This window comes from Delphinus delphis, chromosome 9, assembly GCF_949987515.2.
Source record: "Delphinus delphis chromosome 9, mDelDel1.2, whole genome shotgun sequence".
NCBI classification, from domain to species: domain Eukaryota; kingdom Metazoa; phylum Chordata; class Mammalia; order Artiodactyla; family Delphinidae; genus Delphinus; species Delphinus delphis.
The window spans coordinates 33,763,819-33,776,232 of NC_082691.1; the positions used below are offsets into that span (position 1 = coordinate 33,763,819).

General features: G+C 39.2%; 1 protein-coding gene across 1 annotated transcript in view; it reads right to left on the minus strand.

Annotated features, from left to right (window-relative positions):
* DNAH11 (dynein axonemal heavy chain 11) overlaps positions 1 to 12,414 on the minus strand; it is a 313,588-nt gene that overhangs the window by 186,285 nt on the left and 114,889 nt on the right. The window contains 2 exon segments of the mRNA XM_060020402.1: positions 815 to 975; positions 2,773 to 2,904. Of these exon segments, the coding sequence (XP_059876385.1) occupies positions 815 to 975; positions 2,773 to 2,904 (293 nt within the window).

Sequence of the window (12,414 nt, forward strand, 5' to 3'; positions counted from 1 at the left end):
AACCTGCCAAGCTCCTTTCCATCTTAGAAACTTTGTACTTGTCTTTGCCTGTAACTTTCTGGCCCAGGATGTGTGCGTAGCTGGCTCCTTGTAATCATCTGGGTCTTGGCTCAAATGTCCTCTCGTACAATCTATAGCAGGCTCTCCCTTCAAGATGCTTTCTAACCTATCATCCTGTTTTATTTTTGTCACACCATATATTACCACCTAACACAACTTTGTTAATTTGTTTACTGTTCCTCTTCATTCCCAGCCACTCACACACCACACTCCCCTAGAAAGTGTGCTCTGAGAGAGCAGGAACCCTACCTGCTTGACACTGGGACAGTTCTCAGCACAGTGCTTCAGAAGTACTGTATCTGATGGAATCATTTCTGTTCTTTTCTTCCTTTCACTGTATGTAATCCTTCAAAAATGAATTCAATATGGGCAGTTCCCATTTTTACACTTCTAATAAAGGGAGGCAGTTTTTACACTTCTAATAACAGGGTGTTAGCCATAAATAACCAGAGAGAATGGACTCCGAGATCAAAGATGCTGCCTTGAGCCATATTAACTGCTCATGATTTCATGATGTGGATACCACATAGCATCTGTAATTCTGCTTTTCTAATCTGGTTCTCTTTAACGTGTCTCTAACACCAACATTTGCTATGTCACTCAATTAGTGCCATTTACATTCTGCTTTCATACAGTTTTGCAATTTGTTCATCATTTTCTCACAGTCCTTTATTTTCAATCTCAGACATCTTTACCCATGCTGGGGAACTTTGGGCTTGGTTTTTCCCATCTAACTCCAACTTATCATTGTTACCTGTCAGTTAGAGGAGTGATCACTAGTCGAGGGCTGTTTCCTAAATACTCATAGAAGTACTGCAACTGCGCATCACAAATATTAACGAGGCAATGTTTCTGGGTGTCCTCCCACCGGTGACGAAGTTGAGAGAGCCAAGCAAAAGCGTGGGGAGCGACGACCTAAAAACATCACATGATGATCACACACAGGATGCTGATAGTTTTAAGGCCACAAATGTAATCTATTAATCTAATCAACTTGGTTGAGTCGCACTTTACTCTTAAAAAATCTCACAAAAGGTAAGTCTCTTATATGCTACTGCAAATTGTAATTGCATGTAGATGGTTGAATACTTAATCAGAAATATGTGTGTAATAAACGTCTTCATTTTAAGAAGCCTATTACTGTAAAACAACATCAATTTGTTGAAGCAATGCTTTTTCCCCTTTTATGAATCACCCCAGGTGATTTGATCATTTTTGTGACTTTATATTCATTATTACTGAAATCAGATGGAAAAATACACTCTGTATTAAAATAGCACATAATCCATTATTTCTGCATGTCAGAGGTATAAATAAACTATACTTTCAACCAAGTCCATTCTCAAACTGTTCTGCTTTTAGTAGAGATTTCCACGTCATTTTTCATTAAACCAAACAACAGTGGTTTTTTCGTTGCTATTCCTTCTTATTTTACTCAATTCTATCCATTATTTTCCCAGTTTGAAAAAATAATTCCAGTCTCTTTCAAAATCCAATTGACCCAAGGGTTTCTTAGGAATCACTGGAAGTTACCAAAATTATGATCTACTCATTTGTCCGATATCTACATAAGTCTCGACATTGCATATTTATGCATACCAAATGAGCAGGAATTAGACAGTCTCTACCTCTTTAAGTACAAAATAAAGAACATATTTTAAATCAAAATTTATCCTGCTGCAAGCAAATCACCACTGATAAAACATAATAAAATACGCAAGGTCATATTCAAAGAGTAGTTATCAATGGCTCATCATCAAAATGAGAATACATGGTAATCGTGTTTTGCAAGGATCAGTTTCAGATTAGCAATTAAGCAACATTCTTCACTGATGGTCCTCAACCTGGATCAAGAAGTTTTTTTTTTAACTTTTTGCTTACATAAGGAAGCATTTGCTAGCACTTTGTGAAGAGAATTAAAATTCATTTTGATTTTAATAAATTGAGAAGGAACTAGAAAAACAACAGCAAACATCTCACAATACAAGCATGCATTCAAATTGTGAAAGGAAATGCCACCCTCAAAAAACAAAAGGGATTTGGAAGAAGTAGGTTATGGGCATGGTATGTCAATTTTGTTCACTAGACAAGCGAACAGTGTATTTAAGTAGGAGCGTATTTTGGAAAAAGGGTGAGAGATTCTCCTTCCGCATTAAACACTGCCGGTATCTAAGAGACACGTGGACTTTTTAAAGAGATAAGAAGGTTACACTGAAAGGATTAGAAAATAACTTCTTTAAAGAAAGTAATTTAGCTTTGAATGGAAAAGACAAGGGGTGGCCAACATTTCTTTCTTCAAAAGGAAAAGAATCAAAAGCACACAGAGATGGTTTAGGTCGTACACAATCTTACTGCTACTGGCTGGATAAGCCACATGGTGGTTATCACAGGCCAATGGATAATTATGTGTAGAGAAGCCGGAAGACAGGGAAATGAACACGTGACTTTCTGTGGTTCCTCCATCCTGACTTAATTTTTGGATGATGTGAATTAGAGGCTCCTGACTTGGCCAAACCCTTTGGGATAACTCTCATGAGGATAATATATTCGCTAACCCAAATAAAAAATACCCAAAGTAAATGCACTCAGCTTCTTAGGACTAATTAAAATATACAACCTTAAAAAAAATGACTTTCTTAGAAGTACTCTTGATAATAAATACCACTTTTAGGAAACAGCAAAAAACACATGAAATTTCTACAAATAACTTGCCTTCTGAGAAATAAGTTTTGCCACCACGTCTCTGGCATGGACATCTATGGTACAAATTGTCATGATCTTCTGCCTGTCTCCAGGTAGAAGTTCTCCCAGCAGAAGTGCAATCAGTGTATTCAACTGAGAAATCTAGAAGGCATATTTTTTAAAGGAGGTAATAGTTACAAATACAGAATCTTACAGCTCAACGGTCTTTATATTTGTAAAAGTCCCTTTAGTTTACAAAACTATTTCAAATACATTGTCCCAGCTGGCTGTCAAACCACCCTGGGGGTAGGAGCAGGAGGGAAGGATTTAATTAAATTACTTAATTTAAATAGAATAAATATTATTACTGCCCCCCCCCCACCCCCCGCCTTCTGAGCTGAGACTCAGAGAAGACAGGTCAACCTGGAGGTAATGACAAAGCCAGAGGGAGAAGCAAAGTTTCTTGGCTGCACTGAACTCACTCTCCAGGTAACCACGATCTGGTCTGCAACTTTGCTGGAAGAGAAATGACTGCAAAATTTTAAAAGATCAAACTGAGTTAACGTCTGTCAAAGTATAAGAAGAACTAAATACCAAGGGCTGTTTTGTTTGGTTGGTTTTGGGTTTTGTTCGTGTTTTTGCATGGGATATAGGATGATAACTGAGAAAAGATTTCAACAGTACAGGTGATGACTAACCCACTTAATTCTTATTCATACCCCTATTCTTGTCTAAACAAGAATTGTCTTGCCCACCAATTTCTGAGATCAGTAGTTTTCAAACTACTGGTCTCTTTTCCTAGAATGGAAAGGAATGCAATGGAATGGAATGACATGGAATAGAAAGAAATAAAAATGCTGCCCTACAGTAGTAAGAATATGTAATGTTTCGTGAGAGTTTATTTCAGTTTCATACTGGAGTGTATACGTATGTGTGTAAACTTGATCTGATATAAAATATATCTTACTGTTAATTGTGGCCAGAAAGTTCTGAAGGATCCTCTTAGGTGGTCATTTTGTTAGCATGCTTATTTACATAAAACATTCCTGTCTTACTCAAAGCTTACTAACAACAAACAACAAAATTCTGCCTTATTCCAGGGTATCATATTGTAAAACTATACTGTCCCCTTTCCTGTTTAGTTCTGCAAAGGATAGTCAATGACAAACTGTTAGATCCTGGAAGAACTGGTTGCAAGTGAATATATCGTATCATCAAAGGCTCTCAAACCTTTGTACCTACTGTCACAAACATATTCCCTATAGTACTAGTACCACATTCCAGAAAACACCAAACAATGCAGACTGCCCAGAGACGGCTGTGCAGCTGCACTGGAGAAGATTCTATAGTTACAGTAAGCATGGAGAAGGCAGGCAGGATGGCATAACCGCAGCACACACAATTCACATTAAATCAGAGTCTACAACGTGCCCGGCACTACCTAGGATTATTGTCTGCATCACCTCATGTCATCTTCACAACAATCTATTATCCTCATTTTGCACATGAGAAAATTGACTCGTAGGCATGTTAACCACACTTGCTAAACAGGGCAGGGGGAAGTCAAATCCAGACACTCTGACTTCAGAGCCTGAGTTCTTACTGATCACATCGCATAGATTTCCTGTACCAGCCTCCACAAGATCAATCCACCCACCACTTTCAAGTTGGACAAATGGTAGCTATGCAGAAAGTTTTCCAGAGAGACTTAAAATCAAACACAATGAATAAGTGGTTCAAAGGAATAAAAAATACATACTTTAGACATTCAGCATATACAACAGCCTTATAGCTGTTGTTGTATATTCTACTTTCAATATCCTACATCTATCTATAAAATGTAGTTACATGAGAAGAAAAGCAGAGGTGATTATTATTTCATGTATGCCATGTTCAGTGTTCATCATGATTTTCGGTTCCATGAGGGCAAGGTCTGCATCTGTCTAGCTGAGTGCTTTGTCCCCAAAGCCACTAGCTGTTGAAAACTAGGTGCTCAGAGACCTCCCTGGTGGTGAAGTGGTTAAGAAACCACCTGTCAATGCAGGGGACACGGGTTCGAGCCCTGATCTGGGAAGATCCCACATGCCGCGGAGCAACTAAGCCCGTGTGCCACAACTACTGAGCCCGTGCACTGCAACTATGGAAGCCTGTGTGCTCTAGGGCCTGCATGCTGCAACTACTCAAGCCCGTGCGCCTAGAGTCCTGCTCTGCAACAAGAGGAGCCACCGCAATGAGAAACCTGCGCACCACGACGAACAGTAGCACCCACTCACTGCAACTAGAGAAAGCCCCCGCGCAGCAACAAAGACCCAACACAGCCAAAAAACAAACAAACAAAACTGAAAAGTAGGTGCTCAATGCATGCTTGAGTACTGAGTAGATGACTGAATGAACAGTAATAGTGTATACACGTGTAAGTTTCTCAACAAAATGTATAGGCATGTTGGTTAGAAAGAAGGTACTTTGGCATTGGATATTTTCTATCTGGGTCAAGATATCCAGTCTTTACAGTCACAAATCTTACACCAGTACCAGTACTTGGTTAGAAAGAGTTGGTTGTAACAACAGTAATAATATTTTATGTCTCTTAAGAACATTTTTCAAGTGCTTTCACAAGCAATGTCTTGTCTGAGCTTCCCTGTGGCTTCTCCATTATTGATTTCTTTTTTACAGAAGTTCTGTCAAGTGACAGATGATTAAAAATACAGCTCACCAACATTATCTGGACAGCATTATATGATGGGGATCTTACACTGTCTCTCAAGATTAAACTTGATTAAACAATGATGCTCTTTTGTAAGTAATAAAATTCTGTACCCACACAAAAATAGTAGTTATAAAATATGTATCATTTGGACAGTGGCATCAGGCAGCAATTACTATACATTCATATTGTAACTGCATACAAGTTTATGGTCTGTGACATATATAAAATGTTCCTCAGCAGCTTTTAAGAAATATATACCTTATCATGCAATCAGCACTTATTCTTGCCCTTGATTAAAGAAACGTCACATGATTTTCTACTGGATCAAGGATGTTTGTCTCAGGTCAAAAACATACCTCTGAAACTCAAGTGGCTCTTTTCCCGGTACACCTTGCTTTAGCTGGAGCATATGTACGGTGTATCTTGAACCAGAAAGAAGCCTACCTTCACTTACAGTCCAAACTCCTATCCATGAACACAAAGCCTTCCATGACCTCCCATCACTCTTTTCCCACCTGACATCACTCCAACCATCCTGGCCTTCTCTTTGTTTCTCCATCATGGCTGCTTCAAGGTCACAGAGACTGTTTCACCTGTGTGGAGGCATTTTACCTCTGATCTTTGTAGAGCTGGCCTCCTCTCATTATTCAAGTCTTAGTTTAAGTTCACCTCCTCAGATCAGCCTTCCTTGGCCATCCTATTTCCACCTACCCAGTTATTCTACATGTTCCTAATTTATTTTCTTCATGGTTCTTACTAGTATCTTATCATTCACTTATTTACTTCCTTGTTTACTGTTTGTCTCCTCTGCTTGACTGTAAGCTCTCAAGGAGCAAGGTCCTTATCTGTCTTATTCAACACTACACTCCCACATGTAGCATAGCAGCCAGCACAAAGCATGTCCTCAGGAAACACTCGTATGAATAAACAAAGGAAGAAATGAATGACAGCAATAATACACACCTGAACAACATTTTGTTCTCTCATCCCCTCAATCACACAACACTAACGTGGTTACTGTTTCCAGAGCTTATAGGCCAATGAGGAATGCAGATAAATAATTACAATTGTTTTGCTAGGGCAAGTACAAAAGTACTATGACAGCACACAGAAATAGGACCTTGCTTAATCGAGAGCTTGGAAAGACATTTGACAGGAAAGAGTATTTATGGTGAGAACTAAAGAGTGAGTACGATTTAGGCTGTAGAGAGTTTAGGGGTTTCCCACCCAGGGAGGCAGTGTTTAAGCCACAGGAAGCAGCTCAGGATATGGCAGGTGGCCCTGGGAGGGAACTGAAAGAAGTCTGGGATGGTGAGAGGGAAACGGAGAGGCAGACCAGGTATGTAAGGATGCTGTAGAGGGAAGCAGGGTCCCAAACACGCAGGGCTGGGCCAACTTTCTGAGGGTCTGAACTTCAATTCAAGGGCAAGAAGACACTGGTGAAGGGTTTAGGGAGGTGGGGCGATAATTGGATGTGTGTTTCTAAAAGATTTCTCTGCCTCTAGTATGATTAATTGGAGGGAAACAGGATTGGAGAAAAAAGACCAGAGAAGAGGATGCTACACTCATGGCAAGAGAAGAGTAGCTGGGACTAGGTTATTAACAAAGTAGCGAAGGAAACGGTAAGAATAAATATATTTAGGGCAACTGAAGAGACTTGGTGGTTGGCCGGGTATCAGGTGAAAGAGGAGTCAAATGGGCTTCTAGTCTGAGCAACTGGTGAAGAGTGTCGGTGTTTTTTAATGAACTTGGGAAGCACTGAAGAAGCGGGTTTGAGAAAAGTAAATGTATTTTGAATGTTCTACGCTGGACGTGCCTGTCGAATTTCCAGTGGACAAGTCCAATATGCCCCTGACTCCACTTCAAGAGAAAGGTTTGAGCTGGAGGTCAAAGTCACCAGCATATTACAACAGAAACTGAGCAGCCATAAGGGCAGATGAGATTAGCCAGGGATATGTGGTGTGGTAGAAAGAAAGGGATCTAAGTCAGAGCCACAAGGAACAGTTAAGAGGCAGGAGGAGGAAGAGGAACAAGGAAAGAAAACTGAAGAATAACCCAAGAAGTACGTGGAAAAGTGGAATTCAAATAAAGATGAATATAAGGGAAGAGGACATTTGAAAAGGAAGTATTTCTAACGTTAAAAAAACAGAAATATACTCAGTCAAGTGATTAGAAATGGTTCTTGGATAGAGATGAGGATGAAAAAATGGAATGAGTAAGTATAGATATTTAGTTCAAAAAGCTTGGTTATGGGTTTCCCTGCTGGTGCAGTGGTTGAGAGTCCGCCTGCCGATGCAGGCGACATGGGTTCGTGTCCCGGTCCGGGAAGATCCCACATGCTGCGGAGCGGCTGGGCCCGTGAGCCATGGCCACTGAGCCTGCACGTCTGGAGCCTGTGCTCTGCAATGGGAGAGGCCACAACAGTGAGAGGCCCGCGTACCGCAAAAAAAAAAAAAAAAAAAAAAAAAAGGCTTGGTTATAATATAAGTTCCAGTGACAGAGTAGGAAATGGAAGGAGGTGTGACATCAAGGAATACTTTTTGGTGGTTGTATTGTTTTTAAGCAATGTGAGAGATGGGGATGTTTAATTGCTGATGGGAATGAGCCAGTGGAAGAATTTGAAGACACAATAGAGAAGGAAGTCCTGCGGGCGAGAGCCAAAGCACAGATGGAGACAAGGCTCCAGATGGTCAGAGGCCATCCTTCCATTTTAACAAGAGGACGGTGCAGAGGGCAGAACACCAGCCCCATTGCCATTGATCTAGTTCCTCTCTGATGGCATCAGCAGATAATAAGAACTAACATTTATTGAGCACTTACTAGCTAACATATCTAACAAGCATTATTATATATGTGTGCATGTATATATATAGTATGTGTGTGTATAATATCTATCTTTGTGTATAAATACATACACATATTTCTAATTTAATCATCACAATAACTCTGTGGGGAAGGTACTATTATTATTCTCATTTTATATATGAGAATACGAGGTAATTTGCCCAAGATCACACAGTTATAAATGGTGGAGCCAGGATGTAGTACAGGATTCTAGGATTTTATTGTATATTTTATAAACCCAAAAGTTTCCCATGTGGATAACATATTCATTAACAGAACACCTTGGCCAGACAAGAGTTGACCTCTAATGATTCTGGTGCATGGAAAGAGGTAACTAGGCATCCCCCTCCTATAAATTCTCATGTTTAGATAAACACGGAAACAATTGCCAAGAAAGTTACATGAATCTTGATCACTGAGGTTTATATGTTACAAATGTCTAAGACACCACAGTGTTCTTCCAAAGAGGACCAGCTTGCTTGGTGGGACGATGGTGTGCTCACCATGAAGGAAGGTGTCAGGCATACACAGTAACATACTCAAGGTCAGAAAGAAGGGCTGGCTCCCGATACATAATGGTGGTTGATTCTCAATTTTGTCCTCACCCAGCTCCTACGGCAGTATGGTATAAAGAGGCTATGTCTGTGAACTTAAAGAGACATGTCCCTAAATACTATAGGTTAAATAAGGCTACACAGAAAGAACATTTTCCTTGTAGTAGCAGAAGCACTGCAATTTTACCAGGATCAAGGCATGGCAGATTTCCCATCTTAGGCACACCCAAGCCACAGCAGCAAAGAAGCCGCAAGTGCCCCTCGGTAGAAACGTTAAGATCTGGAGAGTGTAGTCCTCAGCTCAGCAAACTGAAGTGAACATTACAAGGTAACTACTACAGCACTTTGGGAGTCAGCTACCAGAACCCTCAACCTCTTTCCATCTGGACATACACAGAAGTAATGCTCTCTGGGTCTCTTAACAATAGTAACAAGATCTCTAATCCCAAAACCCATCAATGTTTCAACTTAAGCAGTATCAGAAACAATGGATTTTCATTTCAGCTAGAACAAAGAAAATTGCCAAAGAGACCAGGTCCCACACTCTCTGACACTATCAGGTCATGGGTTGTGGGATCTCGGTTTATCGCCTCCCTTTGCACTGTTCGTTTCCTACTTCTCCTTCAGTCATATTGTGAAAACCAGCACAACATTGAGCGATGTATGTCAGAGGCAGTGAGCATAATTACCCCATTCCTGACATTAATGGAAATGATGCTAATGTTTCACTATTAAGCATGATTTTCTCTGTAGGTTTCTGGTAGATAATCTTCATCAAGTTATCAAGTTTCTTTCAGATGCTATGTGGGAAAAGAAAAAGGTATAAGAATTGATAATCAAAGCTCCCACCTTAAGAAACTTGAAAAAGAGAGGCAAATTAAACTCAAAGTAAGTAGATGAAAGGAAGTAATCAAGATAAAGCAGAATTCAGTGAAATACAAAACAAACAGTAGAGAAAATCAACAAAATCCAAGATTAGTTTTTTGAAAACTTAAATAAAATTGATAAACACATAGAAAGTCTGATTACAAATAAAGGAGAGAAAACACAAATCACCACCACCAGGAATGAAAGGGGGACACGATGCCAGACCCTCCAGATGTGCTAAGGATAACGTCGATATAGGAAGACCAACTCACATCAGTAAGTTTGAAAACGCAGATCAGGGGTGGATGACCATTTCCTGTAAAGGGCCAGACAGTAAATGTTTCGGGCTTTGAGGGGTACATGGTCTCTAGTGCAATGACACCACTTAGCCAGTGAAGCCTGAAAACTACCAAACACACAGGCACCGGGCCAGATTTGGCCAGATGGCTGTAACTTGCCAAACCCAGACTTGGAAAAAATGGGTAAATACCTTGAAAAACAGAAATTCCAAAAACTGACACAAGAAAAAAAGAAACCAGAAAAGCTACACAACAGCATGTACATAAATCAATTCATAAAGAAAGAAAACCCCAAGCCCAGATAGCACTACCAGTGATTTTTATAATAAACTCTTTCACAAAATACGTGAAAATGCAATACTTTCCAATTCCTTTTAAGGAGCATAATCCTCATCCCCAAACTGGCAAAGATATTATAATAAAAGAAAACTACAGATAAATGTCCCTTATGAATATAAATGCAGAATTTCTGGACAAATTAGCAAATAGAATCCAGCAAAAAATATATACATCTATAAATGGTAACACATCATAAATGCAAAGTTGCCTTGGCATTCAAAAATTCACCTTAGTAACAGAATAAAAGAGAAAAACCACAAGAGTATCTCAGCAGACTTGAAAAAGTTCAACTCCTCTTCAAAATAAGAATTCTCAGTGTGTAGTAATAGAAGGTATTCCCCTCTATTTGAGAAAGGTCATCTACAAAAATCTAGAACTACTATCGTACTTAATGGTAAAACATTGTTCTTCCCTAAGAGTGGGATTACTTCTATGTAACATTATATTCAAGGTCGTAGCCAATTCAATGACTCAAGAAAAGGAAATAAATGGCAAAAGAGAATGGAAGGTCAGAAGTAAAACTGTCATTATTTACAGATGGTATATTCATGTACATAGAAAGCCTGTGAAACTATACTAAAAAAAAAACAAAAACCTACTACAACTAGCAAGCAAATGTGGCAAAGTCTCAAGACACAGGTAAATATTAAAACATCAATATATTTCTGTATAGCAGCCACAAACATTAGAAAATTTAAAATTAATTAGCATATGTTTACAGCATCAAAACATATCAATTATCTAAAAATAAATCTAGCAAGAAATGTATAAGACCTCTGCATTGAAAACTACAGAAAACACTGTTCAGAGAAGTTAAAGAAACCATTGGAACAGGGCTCTATTTACAAGGTACCTATCTTTAAATTTAAACTTTCTTACCATTTCTATCATTTGTGTGGTTACTGGTCTACTCAAGTTTTCCACCTCATTTTGAATTAATCTTAGAAACAGTGTTCATAGAAAATTATCCATTTAATTTAGATTTTCAACTTAAATATTAGTATAAAATCACATGTAGTGTTGTACAGTCTTCTAAAAAAATCTCTTTGCTGTACAAGAGATTTTTCTTTTCCCTATCCCTTTATTGTTTCTGCTGGCTCCTCTGAACTGCACATCTTTGTCAGTGTTTGATCTGTTCAAAGAACCAACGCTTGAGTTAATGGATCAGACTGGACTCATGGCCTATATGGGTAACAAATCTCTTCTTTTGTTACCTCCACTTATTGCGGGGATCTTGAGTTACTGCAGGATCTGTTCTGCTGTTTCCTCTAGAACAGGAATTGGTAGGCTACAGGTAATGAGCCAAGTATGGCCCACCACCTGTTCTTATAAATAAAGTTTGATTGTAACTCAGCATGCCCATTCAGTTAACAATTGCCTATGGCTTCTTTCCTACTCCAACAGGAGAGAGGAGTGGTTGTGAAAGAGATTACAAAGCCCATAAAGACTAAAATATTTACTATTCCATCCTGCACAGAAAAAGTTGTCCAACCCAAGATCTACAGTCAAGACAGTCATGGCAGAAGTCCTCAATAAACGTCTCACTTTGTTTATGAAGTATTTCTCAGGCCTTTATCCTGGGGACAAACACTCTCACTGATCATCTCTTCGGATGTACAGGAGGCAGGACTGGTTCCAGCTGTCCACCTCTTACATATTCATTAATTATCACTGACCATGGGCCATGAGCCCCACATGTTTTTTACCTTTACTGAATCTCAGTTTGTAATTTCTCTGGAGTTTCACTGGGATAAAATAGGCTTATCACGGCAATACCTTCTTCTTTTTCATATGTTCGGACTGTGATTTTCTCTGCTCTTAGTCATCTATCAGTTTGATTCCATCTGTTATCAACTTCTAGGTATTCCTCAAATTATCCGGTCCAGTATTTCCAGGTACAATATGATCTTTTTTTTCCTATACCTTGTCATTCAACATAATTTTTGATGCGTTAAAGTAACCAGGTTGGGCCTAAGATGGAGTCGCTCACGTTACCCACATCGGCAAACCAAAACTTAACTGTTTCTATGTTGGGCTCTCCCAGAAAAAGCAGGCTTAGGTC